Raw genomic sequence first — 24,223 nt, forward strand, 5'->3', positions numbered from 1 at the left:
ATGAGAGCGTTTTCGAGATATTTTGAAATACAGTTTTAAGAATCATAAAAACAATGAAATAGCATGCTAGCCGCACAATTCGCTAATATTGTAAGAAAATGATAAGCTTTGGGAACGCGGCTTCATCTCATAGTGGATTGATTCCATTGAAAACTGCCTACAAAAAAAGAGGGGAATTGCTCTGGGCGATCGCGAGTAAGAAGGATTTTATTAACTTGCATTCAGCTGCTTTTGATACAGTTTTTGGAGGTAATTTGGTCCATGCCTAAAAATTTCGCATTTTTCCAAAAACCGCTCGATAAATTTTTTTATAAATTCGACAATTCCGAGATCAATCGTCAAGAAATATTCCCTGCAAGTTTTAAGAACATTGAAAACAAGGAAGGCTTTTAAACAGGGCCTTAAATATAGCCAATTTTCCCCCCAGATTTTGTGTTTACAAGCGAGCTTCCTCATTATTCACTGGCATTGTTTTCAAGTTTCATATACACGTGCACATTTAGCAAAAAGACAGAATTTGCATCAAAAAGGACCCTCGGTTAAATCTCCGGGATATGCTAATTACCGGGTAAAGAGCTTAGTGCTACATTATAACATCAGAGCAACTCTTTAGCTCTTGAGTTTCTGTGATGTTATAACCCGAGTAAGATAATAAGTATTGCATCCTACACGATGAGCCGTGACGTTCACCGTTTCGGCTCTCAACTGCTATCTGTGACGACAAGCCAATTTTTAGCATATACCGGATATTTCTTTGGAAAGTAATCGAGAGTTCTTTTTTATGCAAATTTATATCTTTTGCTAGTTGTGCACGTGCATATGAAACTTGAAAACAATGCCAGTGAATAATGAGGACGCTCACTTGTAAACACAAAATCTGGGGGGAAAATTGGTTATGTTTGAGTCCCTATTTAAAAGCCTTCCCTGTTTTCAATGTTCTTAAAACTTGCAGGGAATATTTCTTGACGATTGATCTCGGAATTGTCGAATTTATAAAAAAATTTATCGAGCCGTTTTTGAAAAAATGCGAAATTTTCAGGCATGGACCAAATTACCTCCAAAAACTGTATCAAAAGCAGCTGAATGCAAATTAATAAAATCCTTCTTACTCGCGATCGCCCAGAGCAATTCCCCTCTTTTTTTGTATGCAGTTTTCAATGGAATCAAACCACTATGAGATGAAGCCGCGTTCCCAAAGCTTATCATTTTCTTAAAATATTAGCGAATTGAGCGGCTAGCATGCTATTTCACTGCTTTGATGATTCTTAAAACTACATTTCGAAATATCTCGAAAACGCTCTCATAGAATTTCTTCAATCTTTGCCATAATGGAGGCAATTATGGCAGGTACATACTCCCTTAAGCGATTTCTTCAAAAAACTCCTGGAACAGAGAAACACAACAATAAATGAAAAACGTAATGGCGTCATTACGTTGCCATGGCGACTCCGATTGCAATAAAACCCAGATCATAAGAAATTTTCATCTTTGTATAATACAGTTGTGGTAATCGTTTTTCCATATCTTTACTCATGCCGACGTAGTTAATGCTCAAACTTGGGAGGTATCAACCCCAAAAAATCCAGTCGAGCCACCTTAAGATCGAGTCATGGATGTTCCCGGGAAGTTTGGAAAGCACAAGACACCTTTACGCCCCGAATAACTGTAGGTTCTTGACTGCCCTCCGAACTATACCCAGGTGACATTTCTTGACACTTTATGCTCCACAGTTATGGAAATATTATCTCAACAAAGGCTGTTTTGGATGACGAAACAAAAAAAGGTAAACCAAATGCCTTTTCTTTTGCAGCTTCTTGCCTATAGCATAAGATCAATAATGGACAAAGTCTGAAGATATAATGAAAGATAATTTGAACAAATCGAACGAATTTCTGATGAAAGCAGCACTAGTTCCTGTCGCAATCTAGTCTTGTCCACGGAAAATTTTTGAGGAATTTTTTTTCTTCACTGACAAGTCTGTTTATTGCTCTATTATTAACAAACAGCCAACATATTTCGTCAGAAAGTTATGGAATCTGGTTATTTTGCCTAAATAGCCTTACAGATACCGTTTTGCAATCTCTAAAATTCGAAAATCGATCGGGCGTGTTAACTTCAGCATTCTCAGGAAGATCCCTTTCCCTTCACCCGTACACGAACACCTCTCGAGCGAACTTCAACGAAGCGACTAATCAGAAAAACGTTTGTTGTCTTTACTGATACTAAGCAGACAGGACCTTGGCCCATGTTCCCCATTCTCGTTGCAAGAGCTGCGATTCACTTTGTCAGCTCCGCGGATCGATCGCTGAACAAAAGGATCGCAGTTTCCCAGAGCTCTCTAGGCGGAAGAGCTCTGGGTCAAGATAAGGAAAAAGGAATGGTAATTTTGCATTCTGTGCATGCTCAATCTTCCAACTGTCATCAACCATTTGTGGAAAAAAGCTGATATAGTGCTCTACTTATAAACAACATTTTGGACAGTCTTGCTTCCTCATTTCGTGGCCAGGTAGTGACCAGAAAACTGCTCTGTTTCCTTCAAACGGTATTTTTCGGAAAATTTCACGGGACGATAGGGTTGGAAAACGTGACCTTCAAATCACTGAATCTAGCTGTGAGGATTCACGCAGTTGCAATAGTAATCAGTCATTGTATCGAAGTTTAATGGTGGCCTCTAATTTTTAACAGGATACGGATTCGTGGATTTTGAGTCTTCAGCTGAAGCCCAAAAAGCATTAAAGGCCTTGAGGCGCAGAGGATTTCACGCCCAAATGGCAAAGGTACAGGCCTTTGTAAATAGGCATTGTGTAAACTTCTCAAACTTGTCCCCAGGGCTTCCCTCTTTAATATTTTCACTCCCATAAGTAGTGCTGTGCCAGCAGGATTAGCAGTTTTTTGGGAGGCAGCAAAAGGGCAGTAAAATTCAATAAATAGTTCACGAATAAAATGCGCGGGAAACTTGTTTAATTTATGCTGACCATGTTCAGGCAAGTACTAATAATGACGTCAGTTCAGCTCAGTAATAACCCCAATTTGAGAACGTTGACGTATTATTATAAAAACATGCACAAAAAAACAATTAATAACTTAACAAGGATCAATTGAAACAAACAACTAATCAATAAACACTCCCAATAAAATGAGATACGTTTCTTAAGACACAAGAAATCAACGTTATGACCCTTTATTAACATAATTGCAAAAAAATAGATTAAATAATCTATTGAAATAGTCAAAGAAGGCAAGCCACCTCATTTATTCTATACATTTTCCATCCACAAAAAAATCGACCTCATATCGACCATAGACTCAACTTTTTTTTTCAACACAGCTTCGTGCCACATTTCTATTGTTTTTCCACCACTATCACATTTCTGTAGTTTTCTCTCCACCTCCATCACCACATTTCTATTGTCTCCCTCCATCACCACCACTGCCACCACATTTCTATTGTTTCTCTCCACCACTACCACCACAATTGTATTGTTTCCCTCCTCTACCACCACCACCACGTTTCTATTGTTTCTCTCCGCCACCGCTACCACCACCACCACATTTCTACTATTTTCACTCCTCCTTTTGTTTTGTTATTTAGAAGGTCACAGGCCAGACAGGCCAAAAACCAACCTCAGGCCAAAAAGGCCAAACGTAAATAACAAAATAATAGGAGGAGTGAAAACAATATAAATGTAGTGGTGGTGGAGAGAAACAATAGAAATGTGGTGGTGGTGGTGGAGGAGGGAAACAATAGAAATATGTTGGTTGAGGAAAACAATAGAAATGTGGTGCTGGTGGAAAAACAACAGAAATGTGGCGATGGTTGTATACAGTTTCACTATTCACGAAGCTGTGTTGAAAGAAAAGTTGAGTCTAGGGTCGATGTAGGGTCGATGTGAGGTCGATTTTTTTGTGGATGAAAATATATAGATTAAATGAGGTGGTGAAGGAGGAGCGAACACGATAAAATTGAGGCGGAGGGAATGAAAAAAATTGAGGAAGGAAAATAATAAAATTGTGGAGAAGGAGGAAAATAAAAATGAAAGGGAGAGGGATAAGTAAAACATTGTGCACAGTGTAAAAAAAAAGGTAGCTTGCCTTCTTTGACTATTTTAATAGAACATTTAATCTATTTTTTTGGCAGTTATTTTAATAAAGGGTCATAAAGTTGATTTCTTGTGTCTTAAGAAACGTGTCTGATTTTATTGGGAGTGTTTATTGATTAGTTGCGTGTTTCAATTGATCCTTGTTAAGTTATTAATTGTTTTTTTGTACATGTTTTTATAATAATACGTCAAGGCTCTCAAATTGGGGTTATTACTGAGCTGAACTAATTTGTATGCAAATGTGCGCATGTTAACGCGCATTGTTAACTGACTAACTGCGCGATGACGCTGAGACTTCAATAGTTAGTCGTTTCCTTGAGATAGAAAGGAGAAAACGGTTTTGTAATAGTCAGACAAAATTGACATAAAGAGTTTTCAGCTCTCCTTTGTGTATGTGTGTTTTTTGTTTATATATATCCGATTTTTAGCGCTAAATAGAAGACATTAGCCGTTTCTAATGGGCTTGCTAAACTGTCAAATGGACCTTATGGTGTTGTGACGTCATTACTAGTGCTCGCCTGAACAGGGTCAGCACAAATTAAACAAGTTTCCCGCGCATTTTATTCGTGAGCTATGTATCAAATTTTGCTGCCCCCAAAAACTGCTAATTCTGCTGGCACACCACTACTCCCATACAAACAGATTTTGTGGGGAAAGAGGTTGTTTCCCTTGGAGCCCGTCGTTAAGTGTTTTGTAGCACATGCGATTGTCAGACGTCTCTTTATGACAACGGCGAATTTGAAAGATGACCAAATTATTGTCCGTTTATGGTATTTTAAATTGTCGTCTACTTTGCACTTTTTGTCGTAAACGCGATGCTTAACCTCTGTAATGAATTCTTCTCTTTTTCCCCTTAATGGCTGGACTCCTACGAAGACATTTATCTATAGGCTACCTTATATGTAGAGCACTATGACTGTTTTTCTCCTCAGCAACAAGGGAAAGACCCCACAAATTTATGTTTTCTCTACCTTCCAATGGATTTCGATGAACCGGTAGGTCTATCTTTCTATTCACTTCTTTTTTAGTGTCCACAGGGCTCAAAATGGCAACCGGTCAACGGTCAAGATGACCATTTGTGCGGACAAACTTTCCGTTCGGCGATCATCTTAACCGAACACGTAAATAAGCAACCAGAAAAAAAATTTCATTTTCGCGCCATTACCTTTCAAGGGCACATGCATCTTTTTTTCGCTTCATGCTTTTGCTTGTTAGGCTAATACGGGCACGTTATCGTCTTGTTATTTTTAACATTTTGACGGGTCAGAAGAGAGACGTGACCGAGCTAAAACTGATTTAATTCTCTGGTCCATACCGGTAGATTTTTAAGGATAAGGTTGGTTCCACTGAATTCCAAAGATGATATTATTTTTCTAGTCTCAAATGAAAAAGATAACGATGAGTTAAATTACTGATCGCTCCTCCTCTGTACTAACACGATTCTTTTCCAAACCAGCATTTTTTTTCGGAGCTAGGCTTTCCTTTGCGTAACGCCATTCTGTTCGTTTGTGGGAACGAAATTATCCCTTATTTGCGCTAAAAAGAATTTTGAAAGTTCTGACGACGAAATCCATTGCGAAATCTTCTTCACAGAACAAAACTGATCTTCGCAGTCTCTTTTCAACATTGAAGTTCGAAAATCGTTCCTTGAATCGAGGCGAGTGAGTAGGAAAACATCAACAGGGAAGCCTCAAGGATTCAAGAGCCTCTGACACTCATTCGGCAATCGTACTGAAGCATTCCAAAAGGCTTCCGGTTTTTTCTTGTAAACTCACCCACGAAAACGCCGTCGTCTTAACTTGCTACCTCTGGGTCTCTGAGGATGCTTTCAAAGCAAGCCGTTAAGTCTACAATGTCGCAGTTGGACCTGTGTGGCTGTTATTGGCCGAAAAGACCTCCTCCTCCTCTTAAGCAAGATCCGTGAGACGGAATTTCCACCCTCGCCATCGAAACGAGGCTGTAAAAAATCCGTTTTGCTTACAGAAGAAGAGTTCTCGATTGATGACAAAAGGTCTGTTTGAGCTTTGAAAATTGTTCTTAAGCTACGCGCAAACAGAGGCAACAACTCCCAACATTGTTTGACCAATCTCATGCAGACTCGTCTGGCTTTTCACAGTAATCATAGTAACTTAAACGTATGAAGATTTCTTTAGTTTTGTAGCTGGTGCCTTAAGTAAAGGCTCTATTCTTTTAAGAAGCGTGCAATAACTTGCAACACTTTTAGAATCAAGTCGTCAGAGTTACTAACTGTTTCATTGAGTAGAATCTCACGTGACAACCTCGTTAATATTGATGAGGCAACCATCTACACAACGATGAAAATCATGACATTTCTTAGCTATTCGGTATTCGACGAACTTCGTTATCTTAAGAAACCATTAAGAAACCTTGAAACCTTCGAGTCTTCCCTCTAAGCAGCATTTGGTGAGTTGATATTCATAGTATTTAAACGATTTGTTTATTTTGCACCAGATTTCTGAAGGAAAGACAAAGAAAAGTGAATCTCTAGTATGAGGATCGACTTAGCTGTGCGCAGCGGTTCTCGTTTTCTTTAATGTACAGCAATACCCAATAGGCCATTTTACAGTTGTGTATGGAAGCGAGGCTGAGGGTGACCTTGTTTTGATACAAACCTTCCTGCTTTATTATGTAAATCAAGCAAGAGCCATAATAGGACAGTTTTCCTTTCTGTTAGTTCAATAACGACACATCAGTTCAAAAAGGAAAATTGAATCCATATACTGGGCTATTCTGGTATATGGCAACCATGTCTTTCCCTTAAACTGCCCGCTGTGCGCCAGATCTGTCAGCTTGCTCACGGCTGTAGAGGGTCATTGCACTCGTGCGACAGGCATCCTTTTGGTTGCTTGTAAAATCAGATAGGGATGTTTATGGGCGGGGTATCATGGTTGTAAAACCCCGTCATAACTCATTATTATTGTTATTTGAATAATTGTTTGTGTGTTTGTATGTCACCTTCATCACATTTATTTATTTATTTATTTATTTATGTATTTTTTGGCTTAGCCCATTATGGAAATGGTTAACTAAAACAATGCTGTACTTTTTTAAAGACATAATCTTTATGTGATTTAATTCTATATCTTCTTTGGAATAAGAAAACCGAACTAGTGAGAAAAAGGCCTCACTTGGACACTAGGATTACTGTGACGTAACTCCTTCAAGTTGCGCGCGAAAGTTCACGGCGGTTGCCGGTTAACATTTGAAGAAATTGCGCGTGATATGAAATGACGTAAGCCATCGAGTGAAGAAAACAAAGTGCAGTCATCCTACCAGTTGTTTTTATTCAAGCTGTGGTGAGTTAGACGCATTTGAAACTTTATTTCTAATTCGTTTTGGAAAGAAAACTGTTGGTACCTTGCTGAGGCATCGCCTGCAATTGTTGTGATCTCTTATTTGCACAGACATTATCATATCGATAGCAGAATTTTGAAATATGGTCAGGAAACGAGCAGCTGCCTTTCAAGTTTGGGGCGACCAAGAAAGTTAGAAGTTCAGGACTTGTACGGTAAAAATAACTATTTTTAAACATAGATTGATGGTAGTCAACTCAAGCACGTAGGGCCAGCTGTGGTGCCACGGTTTGAAACGTGCGGAAAGAGAGTCCAAAAACAAGATTTCATCCACGGTTAACTGTATTTTTTTCTGCTTTATTAACGCGCGCGTTTGGGGTTTTATAGTTTTCTCCGGACCAAGTTGGCTTTACCCTTTCGGCGCTGACTCTCTTTCCAGGTCTGTTCACTGTGCCCCTGATGAGAATGACAGACCTTCTGAGCGGACTAAATGTTTTAAAATAACATCAGTCTATGTTCCCGTCTATATTAGTGAGCTCACTAGAACTTGAAAACAGTGTAACATAGCTATTTATCTATTTAGTTCTCGTACCATAGCTAAATGAGTATTTATTTACCACTTACTTAATGCTATGCATTCTTATTATAAAATAACTAACGTATATGTGGCTATTCTTCCCGCAGCTGCATGTAGTTTACGCTCAATGAACTGATGTGTAGTCATTGAACTACTGGTGTGGTTAGTGATCTGTTGTGTACTTATTGAACTGATGTGTCGTTATTGAACTAACAAAAAGTCCTATTATGGCTCTTGAATCAAGTTATTTTTATGCTAACCAGTATTTTTCAAGAACAATTTCCATAACAAAGCAAAGAAGGTTTGTATCAAAACAAGGTCACCCTCAGCCTCGCTTCCATCCATAACTGTAAAATGGCCTATTGCGCACCAAAAAATAGTCTTAATTTAGTATTTGCAGTAATTTATTGGTTAGTCGGCACTATTGCTTTTCTAAATATTTAGTCGTTTACCAGAAAATGCATAAAATTTTAGAAAAACAAGAATAATTGTCGTTGCTTTTGTTCATCAAAGAAATTAGAAGCTATGCTAAGGAAATATGGAAAAGTACAATCAACCAGGATCTTGAGAGATTCAGACAATATGAATAAGATGGTAGGATTTGCAAGGTAATTTTTCATTCTCTTCTCTGTTAGTTCTTTATAAACTCCTCATTAATAAACTCTTCCAATTGGGAGTGTTTTCGCATAAAAGCTCTATGCTAGGTACCACACAGAAAACACACAAAAAGTAATGGGCAAAATTCTGGTGGCAGGGAAGCGCTTAAATCTAGGGGTAAGGGGACCAAGAGAGAAATCCCCCTGGGAGAGACAAGATCGAGTGGTACCGGGGGGGAGCCACCCTGGACGGGAATCCTGATCAGTCTCCGGGGGTGAGGCCCATATCCCCTAGTCACTAGGAACTGAGGGGAACCAGGAGGGGGTGGCCCTCCTGGGTGGAGTGCAGATCAGGGGGTCCACACCCTGGAGGGGATATTTCTCCGGACCTGTCTCAAAGGGCTAAGCCTTACTGTGGGGTAAATTGGAGCTAGTGGTTGCACTTCCCTGCCACTCCTTTTATTGGGAAGCAAGACAGTGGTTCCACATCCCCGAAACCTAATGAAGGAATGAGACCTAGTCCAGTAAAATACCATAATATAAATGATTAATCTTAAAGATACATATAGATGTAAAGGAATAAAATAATGATCTGCTTGAAATACGTTCTGGTCGTGCTAAATATATAGTGAACATAAGTAATAATCGAAAGAGCTAAACAAAGGTTCCAGTCAGGACAAAGGGTGGGTGGGAGGGAAAAAACGCTGTTATGAATGAACCGAAGCCCTAAGCGAACTGAGTGGGAAAGGACAGTGTACGGCAAAAAGAGGAGCACATGTGGATGATGAGCATGTGATAATATGAATGGAACCTTTGTGGAGTCTAGTAAATATATCATGCTAATTTACAGTGGACTTTGCCAAAGAAGAAGGATACATTGTAATCGAACAACTAGTTAGTGTTCATTGTTCTTTCTTGTACTTTGAACTAGTTTCTACCGTAACTTAGTACAAAAGCTTATCCAAATGTTGCACGTTGTTTAACGTAAGAACAGAGACATGATTGTTGCTAGTATGTCAATAAGTGTGCTTTCATGGGGCATAATTCTCAGGTTTATTAACATCAGTTTATGCTACCATAAACTTGAACTTTCAGGTGAAAACGCCGTGAGCAAAAATTCAACGATCCAGTTTGACGCCAAAAAACACCGGGTGTCCGTTTCCAGGAAAAAGCCCAGACACTTGTATTTATTCGAAAATGATTTTAATATTGCGTACAATTTCTGTACTTCCACTGACCTATTTCATAAAAAATTCCTCGTACGTTCTTGAATGGGTAATACATACACTGCTTCAATTTGTCGCTCATGGAAGGTAGAATAGGAAAAGTTATCGAGCTGTCACCCCAAAAATGGGTTCGAGGTCGCTGTCGCTTAGCAGACGGGTTTCAACTAGGACTTTGACTGGGACAAGTCTGGCGTTTTAGAAAGGTGGTCGCTTATGAGAGGTGGTAGCTTAGCTACCTGCGGTTTAAATGTATAGTAAACTTGAAACTTGAAAACTGAAACAAGTCTAAATCACTCGGCTGTGACACGTGTTTAGATGAAATTTTGATGGAGCATTGTGCTTGCTTATGCATGATCTCGCAATCCCTGACCAATACTTCCATTTCTTGTGATGCTGTAATTTTGTTTAACAGTTATATGTCACCCTGTTATTTATTAAGTGTATTCAACTCTAGTTGCTACTTTACGCTACTTCATTTCCTTTTTAAGAATGGAAAATACACACATTTGCAAACAGATTATTGAAGACTTTAATGGAGAAAAGATTGAAGGTAAGTAAGCGCCTGAGAAGTGTACCGCGACAGCTTCAGTGGTATACATAGTAGATTTACGAATTATACCTTTTTACAAGGGTTATAACGCTTTTTCTGGCATGCCATTAGTTTGCATTGCGGCCTACTCCGACTGGTACCAATCCTAAATTAAAGGTACAACGAGTTTCCCCGTCATTTGTTTTTTTGTTTTTTTTTTTTGGGGGGGGGGGGTGAGGAGAGAGGGGGGACCCGCCTGGGACTTGATTGTGATAATATTTTTACAGTTCAAACGCTTTCTTTCCACTTTCGAACTTCATAGTACATTATCTATTGCACGTTGTAATAGCCTTCGTAAGGTATTTTGGGATTTATCTTGTTAGCGAGCGGTTATGTTGAATGCTATGATACAAGAAGCATCCACCTGGAAGACAAATCACCGGTGGATTTTATAATGCCAATTTTGACGGGTTCTTACCGTTTTTATAGGATTTAAGGAGCTTTGAGTTTGGACGATCGGCTTAAAGAAGAACCATCCTTCAATTATTGTTTAACTGAAGTGTAACTGAAACTTTGAAATTGGCCAAAAGGGCTTCGCCAAGGCCCCAGAGGGAAACAGACACGAACACACACGAAACGAAAAAAAGGAAAGCCATTTTCACTTTGAATATTTCAAAAGGCATTAGTTAGGAAATAATGTGTTGTTTAAATAACATTTTCATATAGAATTTAATTCACACTGCTCCCACGGAGTCTGGGCTACCTCTGCTATAAGTGCCCTTTGTACACTTTGTATATGTTGTGGCTCAAATTTATGGATAATAATGGATAAAAATGGATTTCAAACAAAGGAAAATAAAATTTAAACCAAGGTTAAAAATTGAACTACGGCATTTACACGCAGTATTCATACTGTCCGACACAGTTTTACCAGCCTTGAATGGACGACAATTTTGATGTAATAATAACCACATTTTGCATAGCTAAGCACATGTACAACGAAGCCCGTTTGTGTAGTTATCATTCATGTGAAGAAATGATTTTGGCTCTCAAACTGAATTATTTGGTAAAACAGTTTCTTTAAGTGGTTGACGTGGAATTGAAAATAATAAACCTTCTTACTGCCTTCTTACAGGAAATGTCAGATCACTTGTCGTCAAGTTTGCTGATTTAGGTCCCAGGGACAGACAGAAATCTCGGAAAAATCATGGTATGATAAACGTTTCTGAGTAAATGATACAGATAAATATTATTGAATTATATATACTGAACTTGCATGTCGCTAGTGCTGTTTTTTAAATTCACAACTTCTGATAACGCATTTCCAGCTTTTTCATTGGCTGAAACACGATTAACATCAATTATTTTTCCTTCAAAACATTTCTCTGTTTCTGATTGGGTGAAATCCACCAGCAAATTCGTCAACCAGCTAGTGTTGACCAAATTTGGAAGACGTTTACGAAATCCAATAAAATGACATCATCGGTGCAGGATAACAACAGAAAAAGGCACGGAAACCGAGAAGCCTTGGCGACTACTGGTTAGCTAAGTTGATTTGGTAGAGCCAGTGCAAATGGCCGAAACTTTCTACTGCCTAAAATATAGCAAGAAGAGCAAAAATACAACTCGACGGATGACAAATGCTACTGAGGAATATCTGCTAGCGTAAACATCCTTTTTTGCGGGCGAACAAAATTCGAGCCCGCAGTCGTATTTTTGGTGGAGTGGTCAGCGACACTTTTTGAATGTATAGCGGGGTTCTTCCAAAATCTGTCCAGATTCTTAGGATCCTTTTGTTCTTCAACCTAATGTGCATGGTATGTGGTACAGAGAGAGCAAACCGGTTCCAATGACACCCATTAAATGGCCATAAATCGGCTCGGAAACCACACAGGAAAGAAACACACAACTTAAGCAAGGTTAGCCGATTTTTATTTCATCCTTTTAAATTCGTAGGCTACAGGAACAATTGTTTTTTCTCCCATACAAATCCTTACATTTTGAACGTAGTGCCGATGGGCGTATTTCGAGCTAGGGCCACCGGTGAGGATAAATAAACATTAGTGAGTCTTAAACGCAGACGTAATGATATTTTCTGTAAAATGATCCTATCCATGTGTGTCCGGTTGGATACTGGTTTTGCGGTAGTTTGCTATTACATACCACTTTTAAAGATTTGCTGCGTAAACACTATAACATTGTTTATGAGATGTAATTAGCAACAACTTTCTTCAAATTCTGTTTCTGGCTATAGCGATTGTCTTGGTGCTGTAGATCGTGTGGTCTCCAAATTACGTACTGTTATGGTAAAGATTATACACTTCAACAGCTGAAACAACACACAACACTACAATAGCCAACCAATAGTAACCAACAGTTATTTCTTCAACAAAGGGAAAGACCAGTACTATCTGTTCTTCACTAGATCGTTTGCTTTTTCTTTTCAGCAGACAGCTCTTGTTCAACTAATGGGCAGGGGGTGAGTAAGCACAATCAAGTCGTAAAGAGATTTCTGTTATTAATCATGATTGTCCAGACAGATCAGCCTGTTCCCAAATTGTGCGAACGAAGTGATAATTTCATTTCCGGATTAGTCTGTTAGAGAAAGATCAGAAAATCGTAGGCATGTGACGTAAAAAAAGGCTTTGAAAGGTATTAAAAATCACTGATAAGATGCAATGAACTTCTTGCCAGTCTCGTTGATTTGAACCCAAGTTGCCAGTGAGCTTACTCGCTCCAAGTAACTGTAACATTTCACCGTCCGGAGTCTGTGGAAACTAATTGAATCCTCTTGTGGCCATTCAAATAAAAGTTCTTCAACATTCTTGTACATGGCACTATTTATGTTCACTCACTTCATTAAATTGTAGTCGAACCTCTTCTTACTCCTCGCCGCTCTAGACAGATCTGGTTACGTTTAGTCTCAAAGATGCCAGACTTTATACAATCCCTGCTTCTTTTACACGGACACCTCTGTTACGTGGAAACTCAGCTCTGCTCCTCTGTGCTCTTATTAAAGGTTTGACTGTCTTTAATGACTGTTGTCCTGTGATAAAAAATAGTTATTCTGCTGGGCCTTCAAGATAGGGGTAATGATCTACTTCATTAATGAAGCAAGATATGCTACCACGTTGTATTGGCCATTGCATTTGCACAGTGACAATTAGAGTGGGTAACGAGTACAGTGGAGTGTGAACAAGGACAGTGGAGATCTCTTATCGTCATTTTTCTTGTGTCTTACTATCTGCTTGTAACAGTTCTTGGGACATATCACGCTCCATCTTCAAATGTTCTTTCCTTTTAAGCGAACAAAGCCCGTAAAAAGGCCCGGTAACTGAGTATATCCACCTGAACTCCCTGTAATGAAAAAAGGCCGAACTTACGTTCGATTATCAAGACGGCGCTAACTGCAATTGTTTTAAACTCTATTAATAAAAACACCCGTTTCGTATTGGTTACACTTTGGTTAACATCTCAAGTCCTTTGATGGTGTATGGCTAAAAATAGTTTCCTTTTTTAGGGGCGCCCATTTTACGAAGAAACACATGAGGACGATGAATTATTTTACGGTGACGAAAGCTGCGACAGTGTGTTGGCCAAGAGAAATCCGTACAGAACTGCTGAAGCGCACCCATTTCTGAGAATCGCGTTTAATCTGGGTATGTTGGGACTAGCAAAACTGGCAGAGAAAGGTTATGGAACGAACCACGGCGGGTCTCAGTATCGTCGCGCCATTTCCTCCATGTGCAGGTTTGTGGTCTTTTACCCGTGTGTCCAATCTATTAACTCTTTCCTTGCTAGTCGGGAAATTAAATTTTATCTGATCTAATTATAAGAAGAACAAAGAGTACCATGAAAAAGTACTGCTAAAGATCTCGAGGTTTTATGTGAAAGGCCACAAAGACTCAAGAATCATAGCAAAATCTATATATATGTCCATAATTACTGCGAGTTGGGGTAAACGCCTGTAAGCAGATACTAGTAAATAGGACAATCTTTCAATCTTTTCTTAAATAACATGATCTTTCGATAAAAATGTCGCTTGACACAGGAATAAACTCATAAATAAACCTTGTAGTGTGGCTGTTCTCTTCTCTCCATGCAAGCCTTACTACATGTCTTACTACAAGGAACAACTACTTTTAAAATCTCTCAAGTTTTAGAGACAACAAGAAAGGTTAAGAGAGGTTGTGTGTGATTTTTCATGAAAGATATTTTACTCAACACTTTTGCCCTGCCAGTGAAATCCTTTCTGTAATTCCTGGTCAACAGTTAAAGAGAGATTGAGCCAAGTACTTTAAGAGCGCGTACGTTTGAGAGTGTTCCATAATAAGAATACAGTCAACTCTCGCCTTACGGACACCCCGCTAATACGGACAGCTGCTGAATATCAGGCGAAAATTACAGACATTTGACTGAAACAAACTCCCGCTATTACGGACTTGCGGACACCTCTCTCGATCCCGAGAGCACAATTTTATTGTCGTAACTCTCGTTTTAACGGAGATCAATCAGTATCTTTTGACATTTTGGCAGAATCACCTCAGATTATAATTTATTTCTTCCTCTACTTCTCTTCGTCTCTGTCTCTTTGGTTGAAAAGTGACGATTTCCGTTAAACATGATCCTTATGTGAAACTACCGTCCTTACTTCCAAAAAACAGTCATGGTGTACTTAATGTACATAAATTGGTTTTTCTAGTAACGTACTTTATGGTTTTTGTGTACTACAAATTTTTCAGTGACTGTTGTGGTGAATGAAAGGGAGATGCAAGTTTTGTTCTGTAACGATTTGTCTTGTGTGTAAATAAAGTGCTGACACACTATCCAGTTTTCGCTCTCGTCTATGGTAAAAACTAGAAATCCGGTGGAAATAAATAATTACATGAATTTATTATATGGCGACAATAGTACGCGCTCTCTGAATTAACTATCGCCGTTAGAGTTACTACAGTCGAACCTCCCGTAAGCAAACACCCTAAATGCAAAGACTGAGTGGTCGCTTACGAGAGGTGGTCGTTTACAAGAATCGAACCACAGGGGGCCTTTTCCGAGAAGAGGTCCAGGCACATCTACTTTATGGAAGCTAATTTATTGCACCCAATGTCTAAGTTACGACGTGACAAGTTCCATGTTGTCACTAAAGTTCTTCGTATATCCTAAGTAGCATAGTGCACACAGCGATCATAGGGATCAGGGAATGCGTCAAGTGGTCGCTTACAAGGGGTTAAAAACAAAGGAAAATCATTAACCGACAGGCCCAAAAAGTGGTCGCAGTCGCTTACAGGAGGTGGTCGTTTACTAGAGGTTCCTACTGTAAGGCTTTGAATGGGAAAATTTTGGTGTTTTGGATTGGCGGTCGTTTATGAGAGGTGGTCGCTTACCAGAGGTGGTCGCACGTGAAGGTTCGACTGTATTATATGGACAGCAGTGAAGCAGAAACATTTTTTACGTAAAAAGGGACCCCCCCCCCCCCCCTGCATTTCATTAAGTACATCTAATTAATTATGCTGTTCCGCCTTGTTTGGGGATTTTTCCCTTTGATATTGCATGGTTAATCAGCTGACATGCAAGTAGACAGATGCGATTTCTGCTATATAGAACCACGGAAACCCAGTCGTTCCTTGCGCAAAAACTACTTTTTGACGTGCCATAACCGCAACAGAGAGGGAAGGACTTCCTCCGCCTTTGGAGCCCAGAAGTTTGAAGCCCAGCCTGTATGGCCCCAAGAAATAAGGGTCGCAGACGACAACAAACTCTTCAAGAGTTTGACTTTGCGAAACAAAACGGAACGAAACCTGATTTGCTAAACGAAACCGCTTAAACGAAACGAAACATTGAACGCTAAAAGTCGCTCACACCCGGAAAATACCAATCTCGTACCCAGAGTCTTCTGGCTTTTTGGTCAGCGGGGCAACTTGACGAAGGCTCTGGGGACATCAAATCTCGACCGCAATCTCGTGCCGCGAGTCTTCGTCCCTTACTTCGCATGCTTGCTTGTCAAGGGGAACGAAGATGGTAGGTAGGTCACATTCTCGTTCTCAGAACCTCGTTCTTTTTGGTCAGCGTCGCTCTCGATCCACAACGCTGACCAAACGGATGGGAACGAGAATGCCCGCAATCCTAATTTCCAGGTTGTTATTACGTATGCGTCGCATGTATGTAGCCAGCATTCGTTTCGAATTTCACTAACAATGAATGGAATGCACAGAACGCAATTTGATCACGCGCATTTCGACCTTCGACCCCTCGTAATCTGATCACGCGTGTTTGAACCATCTGTCACGTGAAACTTACAGAATGCACAGTGTTCGGGCAAAAGCGTTTGGACCTCCGATCATTGTCGCCCGCACACCTTAACCTTTAGTTATTACTAGTTTTCAGTTCCCTAAATCGTAAATTTCTGTCATGGTCAGCTCCCACATTTCCGTTTTGAAGTATTTTCTCTAAAACAGCGCTCCTCAAGTGTCCGTTATCCGTCTCTTGCCACTTCTTAACTTAATCCGGTCCTTTTCTCGTAACGTTCTGCTAGGCCAGGCGTGGGTTTGAATTAGTGCTAAATCCTGGTAAGACTGCCCTTTTAATGAAGTGGCCGTTCAAATCATCCAAGTAGTTGGCAAAATAACATCACCCTCTTCAGTCTTCCACGTACTGTATGTAGTTCTTTAGAACAGTTTTTTTTAAATTTATGCTTGAATACACAAGACTTGTTTGCTATCTGGTGAAGAAGCAGTGGTTGACGGAAGCATTTATGGAGGCGCATGTGAGCAGATCTTCAAAACAGAACAGACTCTTGGGGAGTGTTACTGCTAATCCAGGTTGCAGCCAATTAGAAAATGGTAAGTAACGTTACCACTCGGTCCGATTTTGAACCCCATCGCTTTTTTAACTGAATTATTATTCCTATCTAAAACTGAGTGATTGTCGTATATTGCGGTTATTATTATTATTATTATTATTATTATTATTATTATTATTATTGTTATTATTAAGGCATACTAGTGTAATTGCGATTGATTTTCACTCTCAACATCCGAGTCCAAACCATTGACTTTGGGAGGCAAAAAGGGTTTCTACTGGATGGAGAGGACCCGCCTGAGAAGGTGGGCTGTAGCAAGGAGAGTTATTATCTGGAGTTCATGTATGTTGATGTTGCCAGGGATTTTGTTGGTGTAGTTTTCCATGTCCGTCTTGATGGTGCCAAGGGCTCCCATAACCACCGGGACTGTTGTTGTTTTGAGCCCCCCACATTCGCTCAACCTTGATTTCCAAGTCTTTGTATTTTGTAAGCTTTTCCGTGGTTTTTACTGAGGTGTTGGTGTCGAGGGGTATAGTCATGTCAATGAGAAGGCAAGTTTTATCCTTCTTGTTCTTTAACACAATGTCCGGCCTATTGGCTGCTGTGGCCCTGTCAGTGTGGATTGGCATGTCCCACAGAATGAGTGACGCTGGCACTATTGGTGTCAGTCTTGGGTTCATGTTCATACCATCGTTCCTTCACCTCTATGCCAAACTCTCTGTAGATCTTCCAGTGCATGTGTGCAGCTGCCTTGTTGTCGCCGTGGATTTATTCAGTTTTAGCCAGTTCAGGGCAGCCAGAGACCAGGTGGTCGATGGTCTCGTCGAAACGGCCACACAGTCTACATTTTGGGTCCACGTCAGGCTTCTCTAGGATGCTTTTTTGGTACCAGCGTGTTGGGAGGCTTTGATCTTGGGCTGCGATGATAAAGCCCTCGGTTTCTGGCTTGAGGCCAGCTGCTTTTAGCCATCTGTGGGTCTTGTCTTGGCCCTCGTCAGCCTGTTTCACCCGCTGTGGTTATTTGCCGTGCAGTGATTTTGATTCCCACTTGGACCTGAGCTTTTGGTGACCCTGGTGTTAAGTTTGGCCTTGGCCTTTGTTCTGCGGGCATAGGTGGTGTTCGCCTCGTCCTCTGCAAGTGGTATTGCAGGCACTCCCAGTTCCCGACTAAACTTCATTGACTGTCCGCTGATGGAGTACAAGGATTTCCTGTCGTCATGGTCTTAAATTATTATTAATATTAATATTATTATTATTATTATTATTATTATTATTATTATTATTATTATTATCTCTATTATCACAGTCTTTGCTGGTCTTCTTTTTGTGCTTCAGCCGGGCGCCTAGAGCGTCAGTCACTCAAGTCAATCATTCTGTTCATACACTGAGCACCTTTCTGAGGATTCGTGCAGATCCCAGCATGCAGATATTTTGAATCTCTGTCATAGTAGCTCTCTCTGATACTTTCTTGACGTTTTCTACCATACCCTTCTTCACTGTACCAAACGCACTAACAACCACAGGGATCACTACGGTTTTCATATGCCACATTCTCTGTATTTCTAGTTCTAGGTCTTTGTACTTGCATTTTTTTTCAGTTTCCTTCAGTGCTATGTTTCTATCTGATGGAACAGTCATATCAATCAGTTTGCAGGTGGAATTCACTGAATCTTTAACGATGATATCTGGTCTGTTCGTTGTTATAGTTCTATCAGTATTGACTGGCATGTCCCACATGATGGTGATGTTGTTATCTTTATTGTGTATCACGGTCTCTGGTTCGTGTTCGTACCATTTGTCTGTAATCTCTATATCATGATCTTTACATATGCTCCAATGGAGATATGCTGCAGCATTATTGTGCCTGGAGATGTACTCTGTTTTGGCTAATACCTCACATCCAGATACAGTATGGTCCACTGTCTCTTCACGTTGCGAACACATTCTGCATTTGGTCCATTTGCGTTCCACTCGCTGGCCACATATTACTTTCTGGTAGTTTCTGGTGTTTATTGCCTGGTCTTGAGCTGCTACAAGTAGTTTCCCTGTTTCTCCTTTCAAATTACTTGACAACCATTTGTTGGTGGTGACTGTGTCTACATGAGGCTTCTCTAGGATCTTTGGATACTGACCATGCAATGCTTTGTTTTTCCACTTTTCTTCTTTCATTGACTTCATCTTGGACTTAAACACGTGTTTCACGGCTTTAGCATTTTCAGAGGCAGATTTTTATTATTATTATTATTATTATTATTATTATTATTATTATTATCATTATCATTTTCACGCTTCACTCTATGCCGACGTTAATGGTTTTCTGAATCCCACAATAATAACTGGTGAAAATTATCGTCCAGACCTTCTTTTCCTAATCCAGTCCAAGTGCCTGTATGTTCTAGAATTAATAGTTAGTTTCGAGTCAGGAGCCCATCAAATGGAGCGTCCATCTCCCATATATGCCCTTGGAGTCAACCCTTTCCCGAGTAGATTTATAATTAGAACGGTTCCCAGGGGAGACTTCGCGCGCCGACGGTGGGAAGAGCCAATCACAACAACGAAATGACACTGCTATTGTACTTCATCGAACAGCAGGAAATTCGGTGTTGACAGGCCAAACACAATCATAACCTAGTGAAACGTGACTTTAGCGTTCTTATCCCTCAGAGATTTTCTTTCTTTTCTTTCTAGTGGGTAGATTATACTGTGGAGAGTTTTACACTCTGACTATGTTAATCTTCAGTTTGGTTACTTGTCTCACAGTTAGAGGCCATGAAGCTGGTCTGTGACGTGCATAATGATTAACTACTACCTGCAGTCTGTAGTTCTGACAGGATTCGTTTTCTTTAGCCAATTTTTTTGAGCGTTAAGGTTCTTATTTCGGCTAAATGACTCAATATTAATCAAATTTCTAGTTTTTCAAGGCTTTTTTTTTCCGAAATGCGTTTATCTGAATAAATACTTGTAGTCCTTGTGGTTGTTTTGTCCGTCAGCTAGTGTGATGATTCCCTGTTATGTTTTGTAACGCCGGGCCCAGCCGTTGTCTTCTCGCAAAAAAGTGATCCACAGATGCGAATTCGGAGGAAAGAATTAAGCCTAAACTTCTGCATTAACTTCTGAGAATTGTCCTGTTAGTCAGTCAGAATTCTTTTGGCGCAGATACAATCCATTTTGTTTTTCTTGAGATAAGTGGGTCTTTGGACTGGAGCGCGATGTCACAAATTCCTCAGTTAGCAAATTATTCACGGTCGAGCAACTGTTGTCTTCTGTTCAGCTTTTCAAGTGCCAGTTTTAGCAGGCAACTCTCATGGTGATACAAGTTAGTTGTAAAGGAAGACTGCAATTTCTCAAATTTCGGAACTGAAGCATTCCTCGTTAGTTGCTACTTAGGTCATCGTTTTTGCATGCGTTGCTTAACTGGCGAAATCCACTCCACGGTGATGAGAAAAATCAAATGATCCTGGCACTTTTTCGGCGCTGATCATCGAAAAGTTCCAAATCGTCCACAGAACGCTTAATCATCGACTCTTTTCAAGGTGCATGCTAAAATGTGGGATGTAAAGCGGCAAAAAAAAAAAACACACGCACACACACACTCGCAAAGATAACCTTTCCGTGACCCTCAGTTCGCTGCCTTTGTCCCATCGCTTCATGCTCAGTCTCAGTCGGGTAATTCATTAACTTTTATTTCATGATACCCAGATCCCAGCAGCTGTAAAATTGTAAAAATGGACGTATAGTAAAAAAAGAAAACGGTCGAAGGACGGGCTTATGAGTTCTACTTCATCCAACTTCATTTTTTTCACGGTGACATACGAGACTCACAGAAATATGACACTTTTCGCGGGAAACAAGCCGTTCTATTTATAAATCTACTCGGGAAAGGGTTGACTCAAGAAATTAACGGAGATGGAGGCTCCATTTGATGGGCTCCTGTTTCGAGTCTAACCTTAAGAACAATGCAGTGTGTAAAAAAAAAAATATCCCAACTTGATCAAAGAAATGAGTAGAAATTACAGATGTGTGAAATTTGTAAACCTATCCGTTAACTCCCTTGGCGTTTTCTCCGACGGATGCTCCACGTTCTTAGACATGATGAATGACATTGGCATTGACAAAAAGCAGCAACATTATGTAATAAAAAAATGATAAATATAGCCATTAGAGCAACATATTAGATCTTTTGTTATAGAAATAGGAATTTTGATAGCCCAGAATTTATTCAATCTCAAGCAGCCAATTATTATTATTATTATTATTATTATTATTATTATTATTATTATTATTATTATTATTATTATTATTATTATCATTATCACCCTTCTTGGCAGGTTATTCACAGAGCGCATCCAAAGAGTCAAGTTGTGACAGTTGTTTCCTTCAAGATTTTGTCTCGTTCTTGATCAATAATGTGGACAATCCAATGTGGTTATTCGAAGTGCTTAAAGAGGTATTTAACGGAGTCCTTTCAACATTTCTTAGTATTTTGGGGGTGCTGTCAACTTGTGCTGGTCCAATGGTGTTTGCCCGAAACGCAAAAAAGTTGAACGAAGAGAGCCCACTAGACCATGCAAGCAGCATACACAGAAGGGACTACAAAGGAACGGGATGGGATGGGTATGGGGGTCCGAGGTGCTGCGGCCGATCAAAAAGTGGCTATTAAGGCCTCTACTCGGGAACAAGGAAAAACACTGAGGTAGTGAATACTGTCGCCGTAGGAAAGAAGAATCACCCAGCCAATTGTTTTTTTTGGTATGTGTTTCTGAAAGGCTTCAACTGTTTCCAGAAATCCTGCCATTAACCGAGCAGTGACCGCCATACAAAATCACTAGCAGAAGTTTCGTGTTGATAGTCAGACATAAAACTTAGAATTAAATTGACGTCAACTTTTCCAAAGACGGACGCTGTTGGAACTGGCCCCTACGTCCGCTTTGGAGAGATGTCCCCCTATAAAGAAAACGACTGAAGAACGGCAGTGTCTTGACCTACTACTGTAATTGAAAGGGTTAAGTCTAGTAGTAGCAGTAGTAGCAGTAGCAGTAGCGGTGGCAGCGGCAGTGGCAGTAGTAGCAGTAGTAGAAGTTATAAAGAAGTAAAGGCTCTATTTCTGGGTGGTGACACTTCAGAGTAGTAAAAACACTGATAAATTCCTGACCCTCACCACACTATAAAAATTACCTTAAAAGTAAAATGTCATAAGAATTCTAGCACTATATACATTTAACATTAAAAATTATCGACAGTTACACTGCTATAAAAAGCTCAAAATGGCAAAATCACCTTGGCCCTGTTCCTGGAAAGATGGTTAAGTTTAACTTAGGATTAAGCCAAATTTCAAGCCCAGTTTTCTCCGCGTCTGAGAACATGCAACTCGAGGTTACAAAATACTGCTGAGCCTTAACTACGAGATACAGCAATGATAACACAACGTTGCCCTAAGCAATGCATAGGAATGTAAAATACCAAAAATTTTAATTAATCCTGCATTAACGCTATAGGCCTTCCAGGAACCGGGCCCAGAAATAAATTCTTAATTTACGGAAGCCTCATATCTTGAGGTGCGGGTAGGCTACCAGATAAGTCAAGAGTTTTATTGCACGAACTCATACCTCTGTTTGCTAGTTTTCTAAGGGGTAAATGATTGACTTATATGTATGGGGTACTTTTATGTAGTCAGTTACAACTTGATTTTTGCAAACGAATAACATGAGTGGTTTGCCAGCATTGTTGGGGATCGATATCCGAAATGTTAAAAATGATTCTTTTTTAGCTGGGAGACCAACTGTGCATTGACATCGCTGACGGAAGTCTTACATCATTGGAGCAAAAACAAAACTTCCGGATCAAAAGCGCTTGCCAGGGCTATCCTCCTGTTAACCTTCTGCTGCAGAAGTAAGTCATCGTGCTTTAACAGTCTCAGTGTAATTCTCGTCTTTAATAGCTAAACTGAAAATGTACATGCGTGATATGTTATAGTTGTGGTCATTGTTTGTCTAAAGCACTCCATCTTCTCGTGTCTAATCCTCCGTCATCGCCCACCGCTCTTCTCCTAACCTACCATTTTGCCGCCAATTTACTGTTCCTCCTTCCCCTTACCTCCCCCTCTCTAGATCTTTCAGAATAACATCCCCGGTGAACTTGTAGTGTTTAAACTGAATAGTTATTTCCGTTACTGCAGTTTATTTACCCTGAAAAAAAATGACTTTTGCCCCTGAAATAAAATGATAGTATCCTTGCCAACACGAAAAAGTGCATTTTTTTCGTTTTCAACTCAGCATCTGCGGCCTGTCAGCGTAATGCTAAAATCCACGCATTCTTTGTGTGTTTCAGGGACTTGGATGCTTTCTCTAAACTTCTTCTGGGACCGCAAATGGCTGACTTGGTCGCAAGAGTCACTCCTACTCGCGACCGACTCACACATAGGCCATCAAAAGTAATTTACCGGCTTCGTCAAGGCAGAATATATGACACTCGGCTACAGGAAGTGCTGCAAATTGCCAAAAGAGCCTTTAGTATCTCAGACTCCAGCGGAGCCATGTTTAAGAACTTGACTGACAAGATAACGACTGAGTTCCCACTCCTTGGGCAACAGCAGGAGCACCTTTTGACTTACGAGATGGCAAATAAGCACTCAATCCTTGAGCAGCTGCTGGAGCAGGACAGTTGGGATTGCTTTCGAGTGTGACTCTGGTTGAAGAGTTTGAATAGATATGTATTTAGAAGTTACTTGACAAAAAGAGTGACTAAAAATAGCGCAGAAACTGTAAGACCATTCAAAGGGTTTTCCTATTTTACAGCTAGTCACATATAATGGCCTAAAAAACTGTAAAATTATTTTAACAGTAGATTCACCAAGGTACCTTTTTGGTATTGCAGGTGTAAAGAAAGACTGACCATTAAACTTTTGAGGGATTTTGGCAGGGCGATTTCAGGAAAAGCTTTCCTGCAAACAGACTTGAAAGGAAAATATTTTTGCGTGAAAAAGAAGACTGAAGTAGATTCAATTTTGTCTTCACTACACAACCGAACGCACAAGCAACGCTAAGGGTCTGTTTATATGAGATGAGTCAGCCCGTTTAGTCGGC

General features: G+C 40.0%; 1 protein-coding gene and 1 pseudogene across 1 annotated transcript; one reads left to right on the top strand and one right to left on the bottom strand.

Annotated features, from left to right (window-relative positions):
• The first annotated feature begins 1,719 nt into the window (after positions 1 to 1,719).
• Positions 1,720 to 24,079, top strand: LOC140938095 (uncharacterized). The gene is made up of 12 exons (XM_073387631.1): positions 1,720 to 1,783; positions 2,686 to 2,777; positions 5,033 to 5,095; positions 8,505 to 8,599; positions 10,302 to 10,363; positions 11,478 to 11,552; positions 12,790 to 12,821; positions 13,863 to 14,092; positions 17,048 to 17,181; positions 21,470 to 21,588; positions 22,909 to 23,030; positions 23,469 to 24,079. The coding sequence occupies exons 1-12, from the start codon at positions 1,720 to 1,722 to the stop codon at positions 23,821 to 23,823; spliced, it is 1,443 nt and encodes a 480-aa protein (XP_073243732.1). The 3' UTR covers positions 23,824 to 24,079.
• Positions 17,416 to 18,118, bottom strand: LOC140936650 (uncharacterized; annotated as a pseudogene).
• Positions 24,080 to 24,223: the final 144 nt, after the last annotated feature.

The sequence above is a fragment of the Porites lutea genome, chromosome 5, assembly GCF_958299795.1.
Source record: "Porites lutea chromosome 5, jaPorLute2.1, whole genome shotgun sequence".
Taxonomy (NCBI): domain Eukaryota; kingdom Metazoa; phylum Cnidaria; class Anthozoa; order Scleractinia; family Poritidae; genus Porites; species Porites lutea.